At 42.3% G+C, this 27,701-nt stretch overlaps 2 protein-coding genes across 3 annotated transcripts in view; one reads left to right on the forward strand and one right to left on the reverse strand.

Moving 5' to 3' along the window:
* The window catches only part of LOC311376281 (E3 ubiquitin/ISG15 ligase TRIM25-like), a 116,036-nt gene that overhangs the window by 54,066 nt on the left and 34,269 nt on the right, over window positions 1-27,701 (reverse strand). The window lies entirely within an intron of this gene.
* LOC311376280 (protein NLRC3-like) lies at window positions 597-26,860 on the forward strand (the record flags this gene model as incomplete). 2 transcript variants are annotated; one of them, XM_084491125.1, is made up of 7 exons in its annotated part: window positions 597-642; window positions 4,947-6,726; window positions 10,219-10,392; window positions 12,009-12,182; window positions 20,688-20,861; window positions 21,036-21,082; window positions 26,304-26,860. In XM_084491125.1, the coding sequence occupies exons 1-7, from the start codon at window positions 606-608 to the stop codon at window positions 26,858-26,860; spliced, it is 2,943 nt and encodes a 980-aa protein (XP_084347251.1). In that variant the 5' UTR covers window positions 597-605. The 2 variants fall into 2 exon arrangements, with proteins under 2 accessions (XP_084347251.1, XP_084347250.1); XM_084491124.1 differs by lacking the exon at window positions 597-642 and adding an exon at window positions 7,150-7,323 and having other exon boundaries at window positions 4,988-6,726.

The raw sequence follows: 27,701 nt of genomic DNA on the forward strand, positions 1-27,701 counted from the left end.
TTAAAGATGGAAATAAGTCAATTGAGAAGAGGTGAGGATTCAAACAGTGAACCGTCAGAGATGGTGTGAATGAGAGGAGGTGTAAGGCTGTTTTAGTGATGTGGTTGACATGGCGATAATGAGAGGAGGGATAAGGCTGTTTTAGTGATGTAGTCGACATGGTGATCCCGGTTCATGTTTTTATAGAAGAGTCCAGCAGCAGAGAGCAGACTCCCCTGGACCCAGCTGTGTCTCCATGAAGAGTGACTGGTCTATGGATCATCTTCCTCACTTTAAAGATGGACGCCCCTCCAGAGAGGAGAGGTAGGAGTTTCAAACAGACCATGACAACAGACCAGTTGGTTGTTATCAGACTCTACCATTACTAAGTTAGGAAGAGTATTCTCTCTCTCTCTCCTCTTGTATACGTGTGTTTATGTTTACTGTGTGTGTTTTCTCCACAGGCACCACCAGAGGTCAAAGGTTACCAGGGCTCAGTCTGTACAGCATCAAACAGAGCTGATCAAGGTGTGTAAATGTCCAACAAGATATTTTACTTAAGCTCTACATGAACATTAAATAGCATCTCCATCTGCTAATAGTCTGCAGGCACAAAGCTCTGCCAGATGAACCAGGAGGAACCAGCTGACACACTGTGGGGAGGTAAGAGACTCTTATTTTGAAAACAGAATGAATAACTATTTTGAAGTGCAGAAGAGACTCTTATTTGTTCTGCTCACACTAAATTATAGAGATTTTTTACATCCCTATCTTTTCAATGTCAACATATCTTTCCTCGGGTTAGGGTAAGGGTATCTGGGGGGTATTCCATCAACCAAGCTAAATGCAAAGCCAAGCTTATTTTGCTTAGCCTGGCTTCTTTCAGCTAGAGTTGCATTTATGTGGCTTAAGTAACCATGGCAACTTATCCGACCAAAATAACCATCAAGCTAAACGCAAAGCCGGGCTTCTTTCAGCTAGATTTGCGTTCCATGAATGTCACTTAAGGGAATTTCCAAGAAGTAACCATGGCAATTTATCCGACCAAACTAACCTGGTCGGGAGCAGGTTAACTGTCAGGCTAACTTGAGCGGTGTTTCAGAGAAATCCATCTGTCAGCAACAAGTGTACCATCAGAAGGTTCCACCAAACCTAGTCCTCACAATTTTGTCATAAATGTACATATATGAAGTACAAACAGCGTATATTTTCACTAAGGGTCTAAGATTAAATGATGCAAATGAAATAATTCAATGAATTGCTATCTATTATTACTGTGGCTATTTTTTCAACACATTTTTACACAAATCTATGTATTATCGCGTAATCAGTAATCAGCGGCTGGGTGAATGGTCTAGCACTTGCCCTGTCATACGTGCGACCCGAGTTCGCGTCCAGACTAATGCGTAGTATTCTTGGCATTGGCTTCATTTTGTAATTCCCTTTATTAATTTTATTAATTCCCTAATTAAGAATATTCAAAGGAATGGAAAATAAATGGCATGAAAAGTTATTTGATTTCTCTAGTAATCCTTCCTATATTACCTGCGTGGGGATAGAACCCCGGACGACCGGGTGCAAGTCTGATACGTTAACTCGAGACTAACTCCCTGCTTTTAAATCCATGGTCAATATTAAATTAAAATATGTTACGCTTAATACTACTTATGCATTCAACAGATCGCCGATTTTTGTGCCAGGCAGCCTCCCTGTTTCTATTAATGGTTACGGTGTTGCCTTTTTGAGTTATTATATGCGTGTAAAGATCCCACTCTGTCCTTTTCGGACATTTGATCCATGATTCGACATTCACGGTTATGGGCTGGTTACATATCTTGTGAACTTGCGTAATCCAGGATAACATTAGCCTGGCTTGAACTGACCTAAGCAAGGCGCGGCTGAACTGCGTTGATGGAACGGCTTTAGCCTCAAGTGGAAGTTGGCGCTAGTTCTAACCAGGCTTAAACCAACTAATTGCCGCTTTCGTTAGCGACTTTGATGGAATACCCCTCAGGTTAAATGGTTTGATCCAGATATGTAGGGTTGTTGTGGGTCTATCAGGTTAAATGGTTTGATCCAGATATGTAGGGTTATTGTGGGTCTATCAGGTTAAATGGTTTGATCCAGATATGTAGTGTTATTGTAGGGTTATTGTGGATCTATCAGGTTAAATGGTTTGATCCTGATAGTCCCACAATAACCCTACAATAACCCTACATATCAGGATCAAACATGTAGGGTTATTGTAGGGTTATTGTGGGACTATCAGGTTAAATGGTTTGATCCAGATATGTAGGGTTATTGTAGGGCCTTATGGTCAATGGTTTGATCCGGTTATTGTGGGTCCATCAGGTTAAAGAATGTTAAACAATAAACTGCAAATCAACGGCAGAATAACTCAAGAGATGCAACACCAGGGGCGGACTGGCCATCGGGAGGTTCGGGAGATTTCCTGAACGGCCGGACGATTTCAGGCCGAGTCGGCCGGCCGTAATTTTTTATTTATTTTTTATTTTATATTTAAGCAATAGATCACGACAGGCTGTGGTATACGCTCATTATACCAGTTAAGGGGCGTTGTCCGTCCCGACGCGCAGCGGAGGGGCGGCGACCCCCTTCACTGTGGTATAATGACCGTATATCACTGACTGAAGTGATCTATTGCTTTTATAAAACGGTTATGTAAATATGGCGAAATGAAAGTCATAGACACCCTCAATTTTGAAAAAGATAGAAAGTCGGAAAAGCATTTTTTTTAACGAATACAAAAAAGTAGTCCCTCCTGGCTGCCGGCAAAGTGTACGGCGGTTGCTATGCAACACACTGTAGCGTCCTTCAGAGAGAAGGCTAGGCTAAAGACGGTAGCTTGGTTCGCCGGCAATTTAGCCTTCTATCGAGTTCACTCGAACTCGATAGAAGGCTAAATTGCCGACCGTGTGCCTATTGCTTTACAACATTTCCACCCTCTCCAGCAATCAACATGTTTTTTAGGCTTCAGTGAACTACGCTATCGCTTTTATATATACATAAACAACAGTTAGAGTTAGGCGCGGAGTGATACTGAACTCTGTAAACTGAACGGGCGTCATAGCTGTGTGTATACGCTCAATATACAACGGTTGGGAACCAATCAGATTGCTTGATTTAGGCCCCCCGTTTTATAATATAATATAATATTATATTATTATATTTTTTTCAATTGAAGATGTAAAAAAAGAGAACAAGTTAAGTAAGCCGTGATTTGGGCTGGCCTGCTGGATATTTGCTTACAGCGCGAAACGGAGCTCTGGCCTGACAGTAAAACGGGGCCGATGTATTACTGTCAATTTAGAGTGTATGGGGGCAAAGCGAGCGGCCAAAGTGAGCAGCCGAACAGCCCCTCCAAACTTGGACTGCTCCGCGGTCTGTCATTTCTAATTGGCTCAGTCTGACACACGGCGGTCACTTACTTCCAGTTAATCTCAGTTACACAGAAATACGTAAAATGTCAAAAAGGAGAAAAAGGTGGTGGAGAGGAAAAAGAATTGGGTGGCGCTCAGAAGTTGAGGTTGAAAAGAAAAAAAATGTTAGAGCAAGACACAGCCAAATGTGCTAAATTAACCGACCTTTTCCGTGGAAAAGCCAAGGTTGACGCCCCTGTCAGCGAGACCAATGATAAGGCAGGAACAGGACACAGCAGCATAGCTATGACAGGTGCGCTAGCGGGCATGTTTGGCAATATAATAAGACTTAAACTAATTATGGAAAAGTACCAGAGATGTCGGAGAACCCGACGCAGTCTATTCATAATATTGTAATGACCACGGAAGAGGCAGTGAATGAAGTATTGATTAGACAGCGATTTATTAGATACCACCGCTAATAAACCATTGGAACACTTCAACACCGGTAACCACAGCAACGCCGGTAACCCCAACAAACCCTGTGAAGCCCAATCCCCATGAGAGTTCTCCGCCCCCCCCCAGCTAAAAGTATTAAAGTTTAAACCTGGGTTTGCTCAGTGAGCACAACCGTATAATAAACGTTTAACGTGTAGAACTATAGTATTTTTCATGCAGATGTAGCTCTACACCGGCAGATTCAGGGTCCAGCAGAGAGGAAGCAGAGCGAGCTGTACATCCAGATTATTTTGATGACAAGCTGTTTGTTTTCTCTAACTATATAAATCCAACTATATCAATCAAGGAATGTCTGTCTGTGTGTGTGTGTGTGTGTGTGTGTCCTCATTTTTCTCCTAAACGGCTTTACCTATCACTCTGAAATGTCACATAGCCCCTCAATATATACCTGGCCAGAGACTGACAGAGCCATTTTTCTATATTGTCATTGCAAACATTGGTTAAATAAAAGCTTGATTTGTGATTTATGTGAAGCAGTAACCAGCAGTGAGGGGCAGACAATGTGACATCTTTGTATGTTGTTAGATATGACAATTCTTTCCCACTTTTTTTCATTCCACTAAAATAATTGTATCTTGCACTATTTAGAACATTTTCAGCCTTGGTTTACCTTTCTAGGCACATGCAATTTCTAATATTTTGTACATGGACAAGATTGCTTATAAAATATTTCCCAGTGATCTTCACAAAATTCTAAACACATGCACATCCCAACATTGACATGTAGTTGCAATGCACATATCCACGGATAAGGACTAGTTTTTATTATTTTACACAGTGGCAAAATTCTACGCACGCTATTCCCGCAGTCTCATAAAAGGCCTCTCCATCCCAAAGTCCCGGGCCAAATGTTTGTCCCAGTCCATCCCTGTGCAGCACTATCTTGTTATATCAGCATATCAAGTCACTTTAGACTGATTCACTATCATTATTATTATTATTATCATTAGACCAATCATATTGCTGTGGAAATAACAAACAAAAAGCTTCTCGAACCACAAGTAATTGACATGTTTCCACTGATTTCACCATCCACTGACTGATGTCTTCTGTTGTTTTCTCATTTAGGATCTGCTGCTGTCGAGTGCCAACGTAAATTCAAGTCTCATTTGAAGAAGAAGCTCATGCATGTGTTTGAGGGAATCGCTAAAGCAGGACAGCAAACAGGTCTGAATGACTTTTACACAGAGCTCTTCATCACAGAGAGAGGCTGTGGAGAGGTCAACAAGGAACATGAGGTCAGACTGATTGAAACAGCTTCCAGGAAACCAGCCAAGAAGGAAACACCAATCAAATGTGAAGACATCTTTAAACCCTTACCTGGACAAGATCCACCAATCAGAACAATAATGACAACTGGAGTGGCCGGCATTGGTAAAACCGTCTTAACAAACAAGTTCACTCTGGACTGGGCTGAAGGCAAAGCCAACCACAACATAGACTTCACATTTCTCTTAACTTTCAGAGAGCTAAATTTACTGAAAGGGAAGTTTAGCTTGGAGGAACTTCTTCATGACTTCTTTATTGAGACCAAAGAAGCAGGAATCTGCAGATACCACCAGTTCCAAGTCGTCTTCATCTTGGATGGTCTGGATGAGTGTCGACTTCCTCTGAACTTCCAGAACAACCCAATCTGTACTGATGTCACAGAGTCCACCTCAGTGGATGTGTTGCTGACAAACCTCATCAGGGGCGACCTGCTTCCCTCTGCTCGCATCTGGATAACCACACGCCCTGCGGCAGCCAATCAGATCCCTTCTGAGTGCGTTGACATGGTGACAGAGGTGAGAGGGTTCACCGACCCACAGAAAGAGGAGTACTTCAGGAAAAGATTCAAAGAGGAGACGCTGGCCAACACAATCATCTCCCACGTCAAGAAATCGCGAAGCCTCCACATCATGTGTCACATCCCAGTCTTCTGTTGGATCACTGCTACAGTTCTGGAGGACTGCTTCAAAAAATCCCAGATAGAAGAGATGCCCAAGACCGTGACTCAGATGTACAGCCACTTCCTGAGGGTTCAGTCCATACAGGGGGACAGGAAGTATCATAGGAGAGCTGAAACAGATCCACACTGGAGTTCAGAGAGCAGGGAGATCATTGTTACTCTGGGAAAACTGGCTTTTAACCAGCTGGAGAAAGGCAACCTGATCTTCTATGAGGCAGACCTGGCAGAGTGTGGCATCAATATCAGAGCAGCCTCAGTGCACTCAGGAGTGTTCACCCAGATCTTTAAAGAGGAATGTGTGCTGTACCAGGAGAAGGTGTTCTGCTTTGTCCATCTGAGCATCCAGGAGTTTCTGGCTGCCCTTTATGTCTTTCTGATCTTCATCGATACTGGTATCAATCTGCTCTCAGAAGAACAACCCACCTCTGGGGAAGATAAACTCCTCCTCCTCTACCAGAGTGCTGTGGACAAGGCCTTACAGAGTGAGAACGGACACCTGGACTTGTTCCTCCGCTTCCTCCTGGGCCTCTCTCTGGAGACCAATCAGATTGTCCTACAAGGTCTGCTGGGACAGACAGGAACTAGCTCACTGACCAATGAGGGAACAGTGTCTTACATCAAGAAGAAGATAGATGGAGATCTCTCTCCAGAGAGAAGCATCAACTTGTTCCACTGTCTGAATGAGCTGAACGACAGTTCTCTAGTGAAGGAGATCGAACAGTACCTGACATCAGGAAGTGTCCCCCAAAAAACACTCTCTCTTGCTCAACTGTCAGCTCTGGCCTTCATCCTAATGACATCAGAAGAGGAGCTGGACGTGTTTGACCTGAAGAAATACTCTGCTTCAGAGGAGGGTCTTCTGAGGCTGCTGCCAGTGGTCAAAGCCTCCAAAACATCTATGTAGGTTCACTAGTAACATGAATTAAAATACATGCAACACAATATACATAAAACTGAAATATAATGTTAAAATAATATGCAAAACATCTCTGTAGGTTTATAACAACATGTATTACTATTCTACTCACAAAATAATAAACATACTAGTAGAATATAAAAGTTATAATATACAAATAATCTCTGTAAGTGTACTATTATTGTATAATGTATTACAGTTAAAATAAGAGAATATTCAGAACAATAGTAGTATTCAGTTAGAAACTCAACTACTTAACATTTTATATTGAATATATAATGAACATTTATACATCTAATTATTTAGTAATTTTGTAAACTAATAACATTTCTTCATTATGGAATAACTTAAATATGCATGTTATTTTAATCACAGTTTCTGACATGTTCTGTTTATTGTGTGTAAAGGCTGAATGGCTGTGATCTGTCAGAGACATGCTGTGAAGCTCTGGCCTCAGTTCTCAGCTCCAACTCCTCTAGTCTGAGAGAGCTGGACCTGAGTACCAATGATCTGCAGGATTCAGGAGTGGAGCTGCTCTCTGCTGGACTGGGGAGTCCACACTGTACACTGGAAACTCTCAGGTCAATACACTACAAGTTCCATATCAGAGAACAGTTATATTACTCAGCTGATAACTCATTCATAACTTTTGCTTGATAATTTAACATCTATGTGACATCCATGTCTTAATATTTAATGTTATTCTAATAATTTCATTTTTTTCACATATGTAAAGAAAATTCTGATAACATTTAATCACAGTTCCTAACATGTGTTTATTGTGTGTAAAGGCTGAATGGCTGTCTCAAAGACCCCCTCAAAGCCTCAACAGCAATATTTTGGAGGTTCTCTGGGAAAATATAAAAATAATTAAAACTGTGCGCAGTGATGAACAGGACCTCGCACCGGCTTGCGGCCGCGTTGCGTGCCGTCATGACATGTGCGCACGTGGCAGCACACATGTTACGCCGGCACGTGACGCGGCCGCAAGCCGGTGCGAGGTCCCATTCATCACTGCGTGCAGTTTTAATTTTAATTTTTCGCAAATTTATGTAATCTGTAGAAGCAGATGAGATAAATTCCCTGAAATACAAGGTGAAAAAGTGAAAAAATTCCATTCAAAATGGCCAACTTTGACGGCACGCCACGGACACGCCCTTCAACGTACAGTCACAAATAACACGGCATTGCTTGAGGCCCATTTTTTGACTGTATTCACCAATTGTGAAGCAGATCCGATAAATTCCCTAGGAGGAGTTCGTTCAAATACAAGGCGAAAAAAGCGAAAATAAGACCACGGAATTCAAAATGGCCAACTTTGACGGCACGCCACGGACACAGCCTTCAACGTACAGTCACAAATAACACAGCGTTGGTTGAGCACCATTTTTTGACAGTACAGAAAATTTTTGAAGCAGATCCGATAATTTCCCTAGGAGGAGTTTGTTGAAATACAAGGCGAAAAAGTTAAAATTTCCACGGAGAGTGAAAATTTTAAATGCAAATAGCCGACTTCCGGTGGGTTTTGGGGCATGGGTCCAATAGGCTTTTCTAAGTTTGCACTTTTGAACAGTTGGTATAGCGCCACCTTGGGGCGAATGTGAATTTTACGGCTAGAATATCAAATTTTTCACCAGTCCCCACAAATGCACCAAAAAAAAAAGAGTTTTCGTATATGTTCAGGAGGGGAAAAATGCAGTCGAAGTGGCCTAAAAATAAGAATAAGAATTAAAACTGTGAGCAGCGTTTAAGGTGCCAAGCCTGAGCCGACCGCCCCGCTGAGCCGACCGCCCCGGCACGAACACGCCCTTCAACGTACAGTCACAAAACCAGCAAACCTAACCCTACTGACCAATAAACCATCAAACCTAACCCTAACCCTACCGACCAATAAACCATCAAACCTAACCCTACCGACCAATAAACCATCAAACCTAACCCTAACCAGACCATGACGCAGTCCATAAAACTAACCCTAACCTAACATTTAAGTTTGATGATGATTGGGTTAAGTTAATCCAGCCTTTTGGCGTTAAGTTAATTTTAGACGATTTTCGATGGATTTTAGCCTCTGGCGGCCATGTTGTTTGGGCAATTAACTTCATATTAACCGAGCAGTTGAAACTTTGGACCCCAATAGCCACTGTGTCGGTCCCACTCAAATCAAACATTGGGTCTATGAACTGTGGCGATTTTAGTGACAGGCCACGCCCATTTCGATGCCACGCCCTATTTGAAAATATGTTCAGTTTATCTTATCTCTTAAACCTGGGATCGTTAGGCAATTTACTGTTTTAAACTAAATTCTAAATGGCGGAAAATCGGACCACCCGGAAGTCATAGGTTCTTGAGGCATATTTGTTCAGCATGTGGATATGCATGTATGGACAAAGTTTCATGAGTGTAGGTCAAACCGGTTGCGAGTTATGCTTGTGCAAAATTTGCATTTTTGGGCAGTTGGTATAGCGCCACCTTTGGGCCAATCAGTGTAATATTTGCTGTGTGCTAATCTTGGGTCAACCTCTATGCGTCTAGTAAGTTTCATAAAAAGCGTGCAATCGGTGTAGAATGTGCAATGCAAACGTGGCGGAATATAAATAATAATAACTAGAATCACAATAAGTTGCCTTCGCACACTTTGTGCTTGGCACCTAATAATAAAACTAACAATTACAATAGGTTGCCTTGCACTTTGTGCTTGGCACCTGATAATAATAATAATAATAATAATAATAAAACTAACAATTACAATAGGTTGCCTCGCACTTTGTGCTTGGCACCTAAATATTTGAAACTTGCAATTGTCACACAAAATGTATTTTAAAAGCTTAATACGTCCAGTATTCATTATTCAAATTACAAAACATCTAATCACAAATATGAATTGTTCCCGAAAAATATTGTCATATTGTTAAACCAGGCTGAAGAGATAACTCACTTTTTTAAAACGTTTGTAACCTTGTTCAGTACATTTGGTTATATGGACACTATTTGGGTTGAACCAATAGGATGGGTTGATATAGAGACTTCAGGGTCATCTGGGGAAGGGTGAGAGGTCACGAGTGAGCGGGAAAAGGAGAGAGAGGGAAGAGACAAAGGAGGAGAGTACTTTATTCTCTGTGGAGATCGCCCAGCTGAATGATGTTTAAACATTTACTTCTTAGTTGTTTGACGGTTAAAGGAGTACGGAAGAGAGTGTATGTGGGGATGGTTTTATTTGTGTTTCTGTTTGTGTCTGGGATGTTTTGGATGGTAACCTCAGTCTTCTCCACTCACTATAACGGTACCAGAACTTTTTCTGGTACCGAGAGCAACAATAAAGTCTATAAAGAAACGATTCATTGAGCGCACATGTAAAGTGAAGCAGCACACAACTGACACCCTGTATCCACAAATGATGTCTTTGAATAAAACAAAAACAATTCTGATAACATTTAATCGCAGTTCCTAACATGTTGTGTTTATTATGTGTGAAGGCTGAATGGCTGTCATCTGTCAGAGATATGCTGTGAAGCTCTGGCCTCAGTTCTCAGCTCCAACTTCTCTAGTCTGAGAGAGCTGGACCTGAGTACCAATGATCTGCAGGATTCAGGAGTGAAGCTGCTCTCTGCTGGACTGGGGAGTCCACACTGTACACTGGAAACTCTCAGGTCAGTTTTAATCAATGGTCAAAAAGTTACACCACAAGGTTAAATATCAGAAGACGTTTAGCAGATTTACATCCAGAAAGGTAAGGTCATAAATATATTATTTTCATAAGAATAACTCAACGTACAGTATTTATATTTGTGTTGCCATGACAGTTTAGGTATACATTATATTTTTAGTTTGTTAATGATGGTATAATGTGTATGTTGTATAACATTCTTATTCTGATTATCATGTAGTCAGACAGTAAAAAAAGTTGAATAACTGCCTATCAGTGTTGTAGTCGAGTCACTATGCCCCGAGTCCAAGTTTGGTTCAGGTCTCCAGTGTTCAAGTCCAAGTCATTAAAAAAAATCCAATCCAAGTCAAGTCCGAGTCGAGTCCACTGCTCATACGAGTCAAGTCCGAGTCGAGTTCCTATTGATCCACGTCGAGTCTGAGTCCAGCACTAAAGTAAGCACACATGTTGTGTGCTTATTTTAGCGCTGGATGGTTTTCCACCAGCAAATGTAGGGAATGGAACACTTTTAGCGATTGTATCAAAGGTAGCAAATCAGTTTGAAGTTGGCCCCCCCTTATCCCCCAAATTATTTGAAAATAGGTTAATATGTGATTGCGCCCTTACTCCATGTACTGTGGTATTAGGCTACCAGTATTGTCCTGTTGACAATGTGTTACATGGTATACAGTAACGTCATGATGTCACTGCTCTACCAGACTGGTGCGTCTAGTCAGGGTGAGCGTTGTTATTGAATGACTGACTAAGCGGCAGCCAGTCGTGTATTCTGTATGCTCTTCTGAACGTTGAATAAATATGCCGTAAGGCTAAAGTGAATACTATTCGTCTACTTATAGTCCACCACTCCAGCGACGAGGAGTCACCGCTTGAACCGTTCTGGAGATAGATTTAAAAAACAAACCCTCTGCTCCGACATCCCATAGTTCCAACCATATAGGCTTTTGTGGATCACCTCCCATAATCTAAGATCTCACTCTTAAGCCGATTAAGATTCAGATCTTGGCTCCGCAGCCGGGTGGTTGGGGACCACTGCACTAGCCAACTATCAAAGCAGTTAAAAGCAAAATGGACAATCTTCAGGGCATTGTCTCCAGGCACTTTGGCGCCGTAAAGTTAATGTTAGTTTGTACGTGAACATGATGTAACGTTACGTGCAATGTATGACATGAAGCAGTAACATTCCCTTGCACAAGATATTAAAATCATATACCAAATTATAGCCTAGTGACATTATACAATTATAACCTAATGACAAAAAAAAGTTGAGTCCTCGTCTTAATTTGTGAGTCCGAATGCACGAGTCCGAGTTCCAGTCATTCAGTGCTCCAGTCCAAGTCAAGTCACAAGTCTCTAATTTAGCTGATGAGTCGGACTCGAGTCCTACAACACTGCTGCCTATTCATAAAACTGTATTGTTAAGTGAAGTATAATGATAACTTTAGTTTGATAATTTAACATCTATGTGACATCCATATCTTAATATTTAATGTTCCAGGTTATTCTTATTATTTCATTTTTTTCATATATGTAAAGAGACTGGTTACAATTCGGATAACATTTAATCACAGTTCCTACATGTTCTGTTTATTGTGTGTGAAGGCTGAATGGCTGTCATCTGTCAGAGAGATGCTGTGAAGCTCTGGCCTCAGTTCTCAGCTCCAACTCCTCTAGTCTGAGAGAGCTGGACCTGAGCACCAATGATCTGCAGGATTCAGGAGTGAAGCTGCTCTCTGCTGGACTGGGGAGTCCACACTGTACACTGGAAACTCTCAGGTCAATACACTACAAGTTCCATATCAGAGAACAGTTATATTACTCAGCTGATAACTCATTCATAACTTTGGTATCATAGAAATGCTACATCTTGTTGTTTAGGTGGATATAGTCATAGATCCATATGCTTGCAAATTTTTAATTATAAAAACAAACATGAACACAAAATATAAAGATAGTGTCTCCCGTGTACGGGACGGTTAGTTAAGATAAGGGTGAAATACAGGGGACCTCTAGTTGGACACTTAAGACCCCCTCAAAGCCTCAACAGCAACATTTTGGAGGGTCTCTGTGAAAATATAAAAATAAATATTTGAAACTTGCAATTGTCACACAAAATGTATTCATTATTCAAATTACAAAACATTTAATCACAAATATGAATTGGTTCTGGAAAAATATTGTCATATTGTTAAACCAGGCTGAAGAGATAACTCACTATTATAAAACGTTTGTAACCTTGTTCAGTACATTTGGTTATATGGACACTATTTGGGTTGAACCAATAGGATGGGTTGATATAGAGACTTCAGGGTCTTCTGGGGAAGGGTGAGAGGTCACGAGTGAGCAGGAAAAGGAGAGATAGGGAAGAGACAAAGGAGGAGAGTACTTTATTCTCTGTGGAGATCGCCCAGCTGAATGATGTTTAAACATTTACTTCTTAGTTGTTTGGCGGTTAAAGGAGTACAGGAGAGAGTGTATATGGGGATGGTTTTATTCGTGTTTCTGTTTGTGTCGGGATGTTTTGGATGGTAACCTTAGTCTTCTCCACTCCCTATAACGGTACCAGGACTTTTTCTTGCACGCGTTAAGGGCGAAGAGTCTATCGTGTTGCAACACTGAGCCCGTACAGGCCTGCAACGTTTATGGCGGCATTTCACTGACAAAAGGCGCAAGCAAACATGACTTTGCGCGGATGAACAACGAACACATCCGTGCGCACAAATCATTATTGTAAACACTTTAACTGCACTCGCACTCAGCAGTTCTTTGTTCGTGAGAGCAACAAAAAAGTCTGTGAGGCAGAAACGATTCATTGAGCACACACGTAAAGTGAAGCAGCACACAACTGACACCCTGCACCCACAAATGCTGTCTTTGAATAAAACAAAATATTGGAATAAAAAATACACAATATACTCCAATAAATGTCATAAATATACAAATTGCTTTTCAAACCCTACAAAACAACTATTAAATACCATACATTTTACACCCAATATACAATAACATAAGGATCGAATTGACTAATATATTTTTGTTAAATTAATAAAACACCTCTAATAAAGGTTTCAACACAATTCTTTCATAATTTTAAAAGTAAATGAGTTATTTTTAAACACAGTTTCTTGTTATTCTTGTATTTTAAACACATGTTCTGTTTATTGTGTGTGAAGGCTGAATGGCTGTCATCTGTCAGAGAGATGCTGTGATGCTCTGGCCTCAGTTCTCAGCTCCAACTCCTCTAGTCTGAGAGTGCTGGACCTGAGTACCAATGATCTGCAGGATTCAGGAGTGAAGCTGCTCTCTGCTGGACTGGGGAGTCCACACTGTACACTGGAAACTCTCAGGTCAGTTATCAGCCTCTTCTTCAAACTGGTTATTCTAGACTCCAGTAAGTGCTGCTCATGTGCGATGCATTTCTGTTGCTCTTTTCTCTGCTGACAAAACACTCCCTGGTTCTACACAATGTTAGAACCTGTGGATAAACAGTCTTAGTGTACCAAACACAGCAGACTTCTCCTGACTCTAACCAAACAATATCTCAATAAGTTGTAGCTGTTAGAGCCATTTTGGGGTTATTTGTGTTTTGTTTATTTTTTGTTTATTGCCTGCAGTCCACAGTAGGTGGCGCTCTGTACTGTGTGTGCAGGAAGTGTGAAATACAGGCACAGGTAATCACTCAGCAGGTGTGCTGTTGACGGGAAGAGCACACAGTTTTTCGACCGTCACCGTCGTCGTCTTTTGTCGACTTTGGTTTGTGTTGTGGCAAATATGTGAGCCTTTTGTTATTCGTATGCACAGTACGTTAAGGGCGCGTATCATGTCAAGAGCGCAAGGCTGAATAAATGTTGATGATTGCAAAGCAAAAACGTGTTGGATTCATTGGACCCGGAAGACGACGGACGCGTCAATTACTAAGTTCCAGTCAGCAGCCCCTCAGTGGCTTAGGTTCGTTTTGTTGTTTTATTTAAGAACAAGTCACTACATTTAGTCGAAAAACTTCGCTTCAATTAGTCTTAGTAAGTCGCGTAAAGGCAACCGCACGGAGGAAGAGCGACACCGGAGCAACGCTGGAGCCAGCCGGAGTCAGCCAGCCAGTCAGCCAGCCAGCCAGCCGGAGCAACGCTGCAGCCGTCGGCGGAGTCAGCCACAGCCTCGGAGCCACTGGAGGCCACCGCACGGAGGCAGACTCAACACCGGAGCAACGCTGCAGCCGTCGCCGGAGCCGGTGCCAATGCGGGAGCGAGCCACGGGTGTTCCAGCTCTGCCGAGCCGCAGGGAGGAGATCGACATCAGCCGTGCTTCACGGAGTGACACCAATCACCAGCTGATTCATCCAACGAGGTAGTGGTACCACCGGACCATCTCACGGCGCCCACCGCTTGCATGCAGGTATGAGCAGTAACGCTACAGCTTCATGGCCATAATAAAATAAAATAAAATAAAAGTGTGCACACTACCTTGCGAGCGTAATCCCAATGCATTGGTCGCTAAAATGACAATGATGATCGCGTCATAAGAACAAAAACGTTTCTCATCGAGTGCATATTGGATTTCATTGTGGAACATTGTAACAAAAAGAGAACATTATGGACGGTAAATCTGATAATCTGGTCGCGGAAAAGACCGCTGCCACTGCCTTCAGTGAAGTGGGAAATGCAATTGAAACACACTTGGGTAGAGGTAAAAGAACTGTTATATTGACACACAAGGCGTTTGTTGAAAAATGTGAAAGGTTACAAAATGTAAGAAAAGATAAACTAAACAAGGTAAAAAATCTAAGAAAGGTAACTGAAGAGTATATGCATGAAATCAGTGTTGCAGAAGTAAAAGGTGCACTGCAAAAAATTCTTGTGTTGTGTGAAGAAGCAAAAAACGCTCATGATTCTTTGGTGCCTTTAATGTCCGCTGAAGAAAGTGGGAAACAAAATACATGGTTTGCTGCAAAAATGTTGGTTGAAAATGGTTTCATTGATGATGTTAAACAATGGTTGAGAAATAATGAAAATGGTGGTGATGTGGTTGATGATGTTCATCCTGATGATAGTATATCAAATGTTGCCAGCAAACGTTCTCACCAAAAAAGCGTATGCAGTGGTAAAAGCAGCAATAAAAGTGGTCAAACAACAACATCTGCTCGCATTAAAGTTGAGGCAGAAAAGGCTGCCCTTCTTGCTCGATCTGCAGCGTTAAAGGGAAAACATGCTCTGGAGAAGCAAGAAGCAGAACTAAGGAGACAAAGAGAGCAGCTTGAGCTTGATGCTGAAATTGCTGCATCCACAGCTAAATTAGCAGTGCTGCAAACTGCTTCAGAGTGTTCACGCAAATCTCAAGCATCCAATGGAATGAATTCATATCTACAAAAGTCAAAAGAACAAAAAACAACTTCCAATGGACTCAACCCAGCAGCAAAGTCATATGAACCCTGGACATGGAGTGCAATGCCACAAACCAATTTCCCAGTATGTCATAAGGACTCAAGTGCACAGAACACACACACTGTGGAAAAAGGGCAACAGCACCTCCTTGAATCAATAAAGGACACACACAGGAAAACAACAGAACCATATGGAACAACACAATATGGAGCCACACAACATCAAACTCTTTATTTGCCAGTAAATAATGAGCAGCCTGCATCAGTTGAACAACCGCATCTACATTCTGCACAAATGCAAGGAGATTTATGCACCATTATGCATAAACAGAATGAAATAACAGCAGCTCTTGTTCAACAACAACGCTTACTGTCTTTACCATCTCGAGACATTCCCGTATTCGACGGTGATCCTCTCCAGTACAGAAACTTCATCAGAGCTTTTGAGCATGGAGTGGAATCAAAGGCTAACAAAGCTGACTGTCTTTATTTTTTGGAACAGTTTACAAAGGGTCAACCCAGAGAATTGGTGAGGAGCTGTCAGCACATGATTCCGGACAGAGGCTATCAACTGGCTAAAGAACTTCTACATGAACACTTTGGAAATGAATACAGCATTGCTGCAGCTTATATAGAGAAGGCTCTGGCTTGGCCTACAGTGAAATCAGAGGATGTGAAATCACTTCAGGCCTTTTCTCTGTTTTTGCGTGGTTGTTGCAACGTGATGGAGGAGCTTCACTATATGCAAGAACTAGACATGCCAACCAACATGAGAGCAATCATGACAAAGCTGTCATTTAAATACAGAGAGAAATGGAGGACAAAGGCACATGAAATCTTGGAGAGGCACAATCGCAGAGCTTGCTTTAAAGATCTTGTTTCATTCCTCGAACGTCAAGTTAAGATCATCTCTGATCCACTCTTTGGGGATATCCAGGACACGACAAGTGGTTTACCTACATTAATGGGTGTAAACAAGTTCAAGTCTCAGCCCAAGTTCAGCAGAGTCAGAGGTAACAGCTTTGCCACTACTGTTGTTGATACAGCCAAAGGTTCATGCTCAAACCCACAGAGGCAGGACTCAATGGAAAGGTCTGAGAAAGCATGTGTCTGTTGCTTCCAGTCGCACACATTGGAGGAATGTCCAAAGCTGAAAAGAAAGAAGCATAGGGACAAAATTACCTTTCTAAAGGAAAAAAGGATGTGTTTTGGCTGCCTGTGTAGTGGACACATGAGCAAGGATTGTGACAGGCGCCTGACCTGCAAAGAGTGTGGGCGGAATCATCCTACTGCGCTTCATATTTCTGAAAGGCCAAGAACCAACACAGAAAATGAACACTCTAAAGAAAAGGGATATGTTAAAGCACCCTCTTCAGAAACGTGTGGTCATACAGGGGCCGGAAAGGAGGATAGCATTTTGTCCATTCTGCCAATCCAGGTTAAATCCATCAAGGGAGACAAAATAATACAAACCTATGCATTTCTGGACCCCGGCAGTACCGCTACGTTCTGTTCAGAGCACCTGATGCAAAAGTTGAACATTGATGGTAGAAGAACTAATTTCCTTTTACGCACCATGGGGCAAGAAAAGGTTGTCTTCGCTCATGCTCTGAATGGTTTGGAGGTGGCTGGCCTTGACAGTAACCACTTTTACAGTCTTCCAGAAGTCCTCACACAAAGAAAAATTCCTGTGACCACTAACAACATTGTCACACAGGAAGAGTTGGCAAAGTGGCCTTACCTCTCTGACGTCCGGATCCCCTGCATAGATGCCAATGTTGACATGTTGATTGGTACCAACGTCCCTAAGGTATTGGAACCCTGGGAAGTTGTCAACAGCCAAGAAAATGGCCCGTATGCAGTGAGAACTGTACTTGGTTGGGTTGTTAATGGTCCCCTTCGTGACGGAGAGAACAGTAAACCTAAAACAAGATTCTCAGTGGCTGCTGTCAATAGGATTTCTGTGTGTAAGCTGGAGGAGATGTTGAACAACCAGTACAATCATGACTTCAATGAAAGAAGTACAGAGGAAAAAGGAATGTCAAGAGAAGACATCAGATTCTTAAAGATTATGGATGAATCAGCACAGCTTCAGGACGGCCATTACAGCATGAAAATGCCCTTCCGGAAAGAACAGCTCACACTTCCAAATAATCTTTCAATGGTCAAGCAAAGGCTGCTGGGATTAAAGGGGAAGTTCAGAAAGGATGAACTGTTTCACCAGGAGTACACCAACTTCTTCACTGATGTTATACAGAAAGGCTATGCAGAGAAAGTGCCTCAACATCAATTGGATGGAGAAAATGGAAAGGTTTGGTATATTCCCCATCATGGTGTGCGTCATCCCAAAAAAGGTACTTTGCGTGTTGTGTTTGATTGTTCAGCTGAGTTTAAAGGAGCCTCACTCAACAGCCAGCTTCTTCAAGGCCCGAACCTGACCAGTTCGCTGCTAGGAGTCCTCGTCAGATTCAGGCAGGAGCCAGTAGCGTTCATGGGAGACATTCAGTCTATGTTCTACCAGGTTAAAGTGGCCGAAGAGGACAAAGACTTCCTTCGCTTCTTGTGGTGGCCTGATGGTAACGTGAGCACAGGGATTGTGGAGTATCGGATGTCAGTTCATTTGTTTGGAGCCGTCTCATCTCCAAGTTGTGCCAGTTACGCACTTAGGAAGACAGCAGAGGACAATCAAGCTCACTTTTCATCAGAAGTGGTGAAAACAGTCAAGCAAAATTTTTACGTTGATGACTGTTTAAAGAGCCTGCCCTCAGAAGAGGAGTCGGTTGTGATGGTTAAAGCTCTCAATGACCTCTGCCTAAAGGGAGGTTTCACTTTGACAAAGTGGATCAGTAACAGCCGGACAGTGCTGCAAAACATTGAAGAGGAGCACAGAGCTAAAGACTGGAAAGAGCTGGATCTGGATAGAGACGAGCTTCCAGTTGAGAGAGCCCTTGGACTACAGTGGTGCGTGGAGTCGGATACATTCAAGTTCAAAATGATGGTGAAGGAGCAACCACAGAGTAGAAGAGGATTGTTGTCCATAATCTGTTCAGTTTATGATCCCCTGGGGTTCCTTGCACCAGTGACACTGCCAGCAAAGGTTATTCTGCAAGAGCTCTGTCGGAGACGTTGTGGGTGGGACGACAACATACCTGCAGATATTAGCCATCAGTGGACAGGATGGCTGGAGGATCTGAAAGGGTTGTCTTCATTCAAAGTTGAGAGATGCATCAAGCCCAGGCACTTTGGACAGCCCATTCAAGCGCAGCTACATAACTTTTCAGACGCCAGTGAAGGTGGATTTGGTACTGTCACCTACCTCAGGATCGAAAACAGCAAGAGTGAGGTCCATGTCTCCTTCTTGTTGGGAAAGGCGAGAGTCACCCCCCTGAAACATAACTATTCCCCGTCTTGAGCTTACAGCTGCTGTCCTAGCTGTTCGAGTTGATCAGATGTTGAGAGCAGAATTGGAGCTGCCATTGGATCAGTCAACTTTCTGGACGGACAGTACTTCAGTGCTCAAGTACATAAAAAATGAGGACAGACGTTTCCACACATTTGTGGCGAATCGGGTGTCGACCATCAGAGATGCAACTCATGTCTCTCAGTGGAGGTACATCAATACCAAAGACAACCCTGCTGATTACGCCTCTAGAGGTATGAAGGTTGGAGACCTGCTGAATGGTGGTAACTGGATTGAAGGACCAAGGTTTCTCTTTGACCCAGAAAAGGATTGACCTACAGACATCACAGCGGCCACAATTTCAGTTGATGATGTAGAGGTCAAAAGGGATGCCACAGTAAACGCAATCATCACCCAGGACTCTCTTGATGCTACAGACCAGCTCCTGTCATACTTCTCAGATTGGAGGAAACTTAAGGTGGCAGTTGCGTGGTTTCTCAAATGGAAGAGGATCCTTCTGCAGTTGAGACAAAGGAGAAAGGAACTGCATGCTCCTGAGTTCAAACATCTTGGAAAGACCTGTCACAAAGCTATGTCTATTACAAGAAGCTGCAAGTTGTTAGTGTTGACTTTATGGTGACCTCTGAATGAACCCAGGTCATTAGTACAAATATTGGGTATTGCTAGTACAAATATTGGGTATTGTTGGTACAAAGTATTTGGTGTTGGTACTACAAATATTGGGTATTGTTTGATACAATTTCTATGTATTTTTTGGTGTAATGGCTCTTTAATTTAATTTTGAAGGTAATTGTAATGTCAGCCGCCGTTTACAATTAGGGGCCGGCGTGTTAGAGCCATTTTGGGGTTATTTGTGTTTTGTTTATTTTTTGTTTATTGCCTGCAGTCCACAGTAGGTGGCGCTCTGTACTGTGTGTGCAGGAAGTGTGAAATACAGGCACAGGTAATCACTCAGCAGGTGTGCTGTTGACGGGAAGAGCACACAGTTTTTCGACCGTCACCGTCGTCGTCTTTTGTCGACTTTGGTTTGTGTTGTGGCAAATATGTGAGCCTTTTGTTATTCGTATGCACAGTACGTTAAGGGCGCGTATCATGTCAAGAGCGCAAGGCTGAATAAATGTTGATGATTGCAAAGCAAAAACGTGTTGGATTCATTGGACCCGGAAGACGACGGACGCGTCAATTACTAAGTTCCAGTCAGCAGCCCCTCAGTGGCTTAGGTTCGTTTTGTTGTTTTATTTAAGAACAAGTCACTACAGTAGCTATTGAGAAAAAATCATTTGTTTCAAGTCCAAGATCCTGTTTCAAGTCCAAAGTATCAATAAAGCTTTTACTTGTCCTCCATATGGAATGAATACACTTTCTAAATGTGTTTACTTTGGTACAAACTGCTAGATAGAATAAATGGTGTGTGTGTGTGTGTGTGTGTGTGCGTGTGTGTGTGTGTGTGTGTGTGTGTGTGTGTGTGTGTGTGTGTGTGTAGGTTGTCTGGCTGCCTGGTCACACAGGAAGGCTGTGCTTCTCTGGCCTCAGCTCTGAGCTCCAACCCCTCCCATCTGAGAGAGCTGGACCTGAGCTACAATCACCCAGGAGACTCTGGAGCTGCGCTGCTCTCTGCTGGACTGGAGGATCCATGCTGTACACTGGACACTCTCAGGTATGGAGAGGACAGCTCACCACTCAGGGACAAAGTCTCCTACAAGGGTTCAAGCCGCTGCTAGATGAAGCGGTTTGAAAAGGCAGCTGTCACTCATGTTGTGTAGAGAGTGATGAGACAGCAGATGATGAAGGTGAATGTTTCAACATGCTGCTCTCACTTTGTTCCCCCCAGTGTGGAGCACGGCGGAGTGCGGAGGCTGAAACCAGCTCTAAACAAGTGTAAGTGTCTGTTTACTTCATGTACATACATACATATACATACATACATACATACATACATACATACATACATACATACATACATACAATAACCAGTTCTATGGTTCATCAGTTCATCTCCAGCCTGTACTCCCTTTGAAGGTTGAGTGTAATGTGTGTGTAGAAATTGGAAATCCAAAAGTTTCATATCTTGGAAGGTATTACAATATATTGCTTAGATATTCACATGCAGTGCTTTAAGTGGAAAGAAATAAGTGCCGGTACTCCCCTTATACAACTGTTGCCAGGTAAATTGGGCGGTGGGCGGTGGGCAGTGGGCGGTCGGTTCCGGCAGATCATTAAGTGATATATTCAAATACTAAAACATGATGCTGATTTTTAAAAAGAAAATTATTTTATTGAACTTTCAACTTTCCAGACAAATTATATTTGTTCACTTGCATGTGGCCCAAGGGAGGTTTTCAGGGGAGCAGTCCTCAAGTAGCATACAGGCTGATGCACAAGGTAACTAACTGGCACCTACCATTTCCTGTGGACACACACATCAAAGACAGACATGGAGAAGAGATGGAGAACAGACATGGAGAAAATTAGAGAAGCTATGCAGTTACCTAAATTTGATTGCAGTGTGACTATGAGCAAATTCACAGATTTAGGAGGACCAACAACACTGATATGATTGATGAATAAGATCTTCATATACTTACACAAATGCAAACAAATCCCACAAAGGAGGTTGACATTCAAGGCAACTGGTCTGGTACTGAACATACCCTGGCTGTGGACACACACATTAAAGATGGAGAAAATTAGAGAAGCTATGCAGTTGCAAGTAAATCAATTAAATGACATACTCATGTGTTTGTTTCTATCATAACTAATAAGCAGACAATAACTGTCTATTATTTTAGACCTAAATTTAATTGCAGTGTGACTATGAGCAAATTCACAGATTTAGGAGGACCAACAACACTGATATGATTGATGAATAACTTCTTCATATACTTACACAAATGCAAACAAATCCTGCTAAGGAGGTTGACATTCAAGGCAACTGGTCTGGTACTGAACATACCCTGCCTGTGGACACACATCAAAGATCATGGACATGGAGAAGAGATGGAGAAAATCAATTAAATGACATACTCCTGTGTTTGTTTCTATCATAATTAATAAGCAGACAATAACTGTATATTATTTTAGACCTAAATTTAATTGCAGTGTGACTATGAACAAATTCACAGATTTAGGAGGACCAACAACACTGATATGATTGATGAATAAGATATTCATATACTTACACAAATGCAAACAAATCCCACAAAGGAGGTTGACATTCAAGGCAACTGGTCTGGTACTGAACATACCCTGGCTGTGGACACACACATCAAAGATGGAGAAAATTAGAGAAGCTATGCAGTTGCAAGTAAATCAATTAAATGACATACTCCTGTGTTTGTTTCTATCATAATTAATAAGCAGACAATAACTGTCTATTATTTTAGACCTAAATTTAATTGCAGTGTGACTATGAGCAAATTCACAGATTTAGGAGGACCAACAACACTGATATGATTGATGAATAACTTCTTCATATACTTACACAAATGCAAACAAATCCTGCTAAGGAGGTTGACATTCAAGGCAACTGGTCTGGTACTGAACATACCCTGCCTGTGGACACACATCAAAGATCATGGACATGGAGAAGAGATGGAGAAAATCAATTAATGACATACTCCTGTGTTTGTTTCTATCATAATTAATAAGCAGACAATAACTGTCTATTATTTTAGACCTAAATTTAATTGCAGTGTGACTATGAACAAATTCACAGATTTAGGAGGACCAACAACACTGATATGATTGATGAATAACTTCTTCATATACTTACACAAACAAATCCTGCAAAGGAGGTTGACATTCAAGGCAACTGGTCTGGTACTGAACATACCCTGCCTGTGGACACACACATCAAAGATGGACATGGAGAAGAGATGGAGAAAATTAGAGAAGCTATGCATTTGGCAAGTAAATCAATTACATGACATACTCATGTGTTTCTGTCATGACAATATATATTATTTTTTCCAGACAACAATGGTTAGAAATTAATGAGCTTTTTTGAAGCAGAATTCATGACAATGTTGCTGTTCTGGACGGCATTATATTGTATAGATGTGTCAAAAGAAGTGGACTATAAGTATATAAGACAATTGTGATTATATTTCAACTTACTCAAAAAAGGCTCCAGCAGGTCTTGGGGTCATCTTTCCTTAAACGGCTTGGAGCTTCACATTCCCTGTCATTTGCGCTGCGTCTCCCCTTTGCCAGCCATGACATCACATAACTTTGAGGGCTGAATTGATCTAATGGTGGGCCATTAGATTTCAGGAAGATCAAGTGTGAAAGTCTGTTGACAGCCAGGGAGTTTCTTTTATCAGTTAGAATGTTATTCATGCAGCTGAAGGCTCGCTCACACTCGCTCGTCGACACAGCAATGGTGTTGACCGCTTTGAGGAGAGGCTCAAGCGCTTCGGGGGTCTTGGTTCCCCTCAGCTCCTTGTACTCCCTAAATCCTTGAATACTTCTTCTCTTTTCCACTTTCAACCTGTCACACAACCGGAGCACCTCTTCTTCACCATATAGGACGTTTAGTTCTCCCTCCGACCAAGCGTCTGGCTGTAGAACCTTTATGTCTGTTGTCAGTTGACTGTCATCTTTGTGGGAGGAGCTCTTTTGTGTGCTGACATGAGAGGAAGACATCCTGCATTTAATATTTTCAGCCATGCTGCGGAAGAACTGTCCTGCGTTGATCTTCACAATTCTCTGATTTTCATGCAGGGCTACATTCTTGAAGGACCCCTCTGTTTGAGCTTGAAGAACACTTTTTGTGTATGGGCCTGGTAAGGAAACCATTGACTCAAAAACTCGAACCTGTCGAGCCAGAAGCTTGTCTGCTTCAGGCAGCGTCATGTCTCTCTTTTGGAGCAACCTTGACAGATCACTGAGTTCTGTGAGGGCATCGTACATCACACCAAGATTGAAAACAAAGGACTTTGAGGTGAAAACATCATTGAGTCCCTTGTATTTCGCTCTCTCTGTTGAATCCCTTGTAACATCACTGGCAGCACTGGAAAAATGGGTCTGAAGAGCTCTGTAGCTTTCCCATACAGCTTTCACAGTCCTCTCACTTGAAGCAACCCATCTTACTGATAGAACTCGTCCAATTGTAAGGAGATGTTGTCCAACACTCTGTGCACAATGACACAGTTCTCTTTTGTTTTTGGGTGAGGCGTGATAGAGAGTGTAGAGCTTGTCAAAAAAAATCTTAAAATGGTTAAGTCCACTGACCTCCTTGACAACATCACCAACTGCCAATTCCAGGCGATGATTTGAGCAGTGCCACACATACAGGTGTGGAAATCTGGTGTGAAGTTGTGTAGCAACTCCGGCTCTTCTGCCCAGCATTACTGAAGCTCCATCACATCCAAATGCCACAAAACACTCATTCAAGAAGTGGTCATCAAAGCCATTTTTATGAAGACATGCTAGGAGTGTCTCTGTTATGTCATTTGCTGTGGTCCCATCCAACTCCAGCAGGTCAAAAAATATTGTGTCTGGCTCTGCGTTGGCAATAGCTGACCGCAAACACACCACCAACACAGACTTTCCATTGATTGTGGTGGATTCATCAATCAACACACACAATTTTCGGCTGTTCTTGACTATGTCATCTGCTACTTTTTTCTTCATCTCTGTTGAAATATGATCGATGATATCAGCACATGTGTTATTTGAGTGAAGAACACGACCCATGTTGACTCCATTCAGCTCCTGCAATCTCACATCAACTGGCATATCCGTAAAAGGACGTCCATGCTTAGCAATTTTGTACGCTGTTCGGAACACTCTGCAACTGGTATCATACTCAGTCTTGTGCATATCTTGAATGTGTTTTTGTATCTCATTGCGTGATGAGATTTTTTCTATCTCTGCTGCTTTTATGTGTGACTTAGATTCTGTGTTCTTTAATCTTCTTACGCAAAGATGTCAGTTGTTTTGCCTTGTCAGCTCCAAATGTAGAGATTAAACATCCACTCCATTCATGTGACAACCTCAGTCCCTGTTGTGTTTGGGTAGCAAGAGAGTTAACTTTACTACATACCTTGCATCCAAGCTTTTTGTCTTTACTTATAAGCCACTCATTCTGTGAGCAAAAATACATTATTTGGTCCTGTGACCAGCAGTCTGGCCATTCTTGTCTTGTGGGGTTATTGTTGACATCACTAGCAACAGGTGAGTCAGAAGCCCCCTCTGTGTTAGCAGAAGCGCTAACGTCACTGCTAACTGGCTGCTCTTCACTTGCAAAATTAACGCCTGTCTGTCCTCCTGTGTCATCCTCGCCGTCACCAGTCCGGGTTCTCTTTTGGCCTTTTTGGAGCCACGCCAACATAACGAGGTTCGCTACACCATCTGACTCAGCCGGCAAATGACTAGCGTTGTTGTTTGCATTCAGCGCCGCCGTCCATGAGATTTTACGTCACGTCCTTTCCGACCAGCAAACTCGACTCGCGAGACTTGCTCTCACCATAGAAACCCGTCTTTGTTCTCGCGAGGGGGGAGTGCGGTGCGTACCAGTGCACACTGGGAAATGTAGTTATAGCCATAGGAGTGTGAACCGCAAAGAGAGAAATAGAAAAGGACAGCGTACTGTGAGCCCATGGGAAGTCCCGGTACGCCGTAAAAAGTCCCGGTACGCCAGAGGCTAAAATTGAGAAGTGCCGGTACTCCGTACCGGCCCACTTAAAGCACTGTTCACATGTGAGTAATAAGCTCATCATACCAAACATTTTGATGTATATTATGTTTATGTAGTGTACATATTGTGAGAGTAAATGCACTTTATACATTAGTCTTGGTTTCAATGTTTTCATTGGGATTTCTCATTTTCAAAATTTAACTTTAATTATCTTAAACACAATGTGTACTATTGCTTAGAAAATCGACAGCACATGATTCCACTATAGTACCTATCACAGGATATATTTTTTGTCTTTCTATATTAATGTTTGAAGAGGAGAGAGCGATCCAAAAAAGAGTCTGAAAGAGAATAAAAAGAAGAAGAATGCAGGAGAGCAGTACTAGTGATGATGATGATGATGATGATGATGATGATGAAGAATGGTTGAGCAGATAATCATGTCTTGTTCTCCGTCAGATGCCTGTGAACTCACACTGGACCCAAACACAGCCGGCAGACTCCTCTCTCTGTCTGAGGACAACAGAAAGGTGACAGAGGTTGGAGAGGACCAGTCGTATCCGGATCACCCAGAGAGATTTGACTCCTCCCTCCAGGTGTTGTGTAGAGAGGCTCTGACTGGCCGCTGTTACTGGGAGGTAGAGTGGGAAGGAGATGTTCATATAGGAGTGACATACAGAGGAATCACAAGGAGAGGACGGGGTTATGACAGCGCACTTGGAGGGAACAACAAGTCCTGGAGTCTTGATTGTCGTGATAGTCGTTACTCTGCCCGGTACAACTGTAGACAGACAGTCATACGTCTCCCCCCCGCTGGCTCTACCAGAGTAGGAGTGTATCTGGACCGGCCTGCTGGCACTCTGTCCTTCTACAGAGTGTCCCCAGGTGGAGGAGGGTCCTCAGACACACTGACACACATCCACACCTTCAGGACCTCCTTCACCCAGGAGGACCTCCTCCCTGGGTTTAGGTTTGGTGTAGGGGGAAGGGGATCAGTGTCTCTGTGTCGGCTGTAGATAAAAAACAGACAGACGGACGGACGGACACGCACGCACGCACACACACACACACACATGCGAGCACACACACACACACACACATGCGCGCACACACACAGACACACACACACACACACACAGACAAACACACACAAACACATGCACACACACACACACACACAAGCACACACACAGACAAACCAACACACACAGACAAGCACAGACAGACAGACACACACACACACACACACACGGGGCATGTGGGGCTTCTGAAAAGTTGATCCTGATAAACCATGAAAGGAAGAGACTTTTAAGATCTTCCATAGGCTTACCTGAGCAGGTTTTATTAAGATTTATTAATTAATTTAATTAATTAATTTAATTAATTAATTAATTTTTTATTTGAAATGTATATTAAATACCTATTGAATGTAAATCACATGTTTTTTATGCTACAAATTTTGTACATTTTCAGGCATGAACAGTTTTGTTCTTAAGGACTCTGATATCATTATTTGTGTCCTAACAAGGAACCTGATTTAAAGCAGATTTTATATTTCATTCATAATAACCAGGAGGTCTATGTTGTAAAATACTTTAAACTGAGTATTGATTCCTGGTGTTCTGTTGGGAACCAAACAGCAGCAGAACATGTTCAGTTATTAAAGATACGTGCACACCTCTTTATGATTAGTAAAGTCTCCTGCTTCTATTGTTTCAGTCCTTGTCTTTATTGTGTACATGTAAGGGACTATTTTTCTGTTGTATTTGTGAATGAAGCATAATTTTAATAAACAACTCAGTGGATCAACTGAATGTTCTCGTGTGTTCAGCCCATCATCATTCTCCTTTTATTACT

This window comes from Micromesistius poutassou (assembly GCF_964030765.1).
Source record: "Micromesistius poutassou genome assembly, contig: SCAFFOLD_131, whole genome shotgun sequence".
Lineage (NCBI taxonomy): Eukaryota > Metazoa > Chordata > Actinopteri > Gadiformes > Gadidae > Micromesistius > Micromesistius poutassou.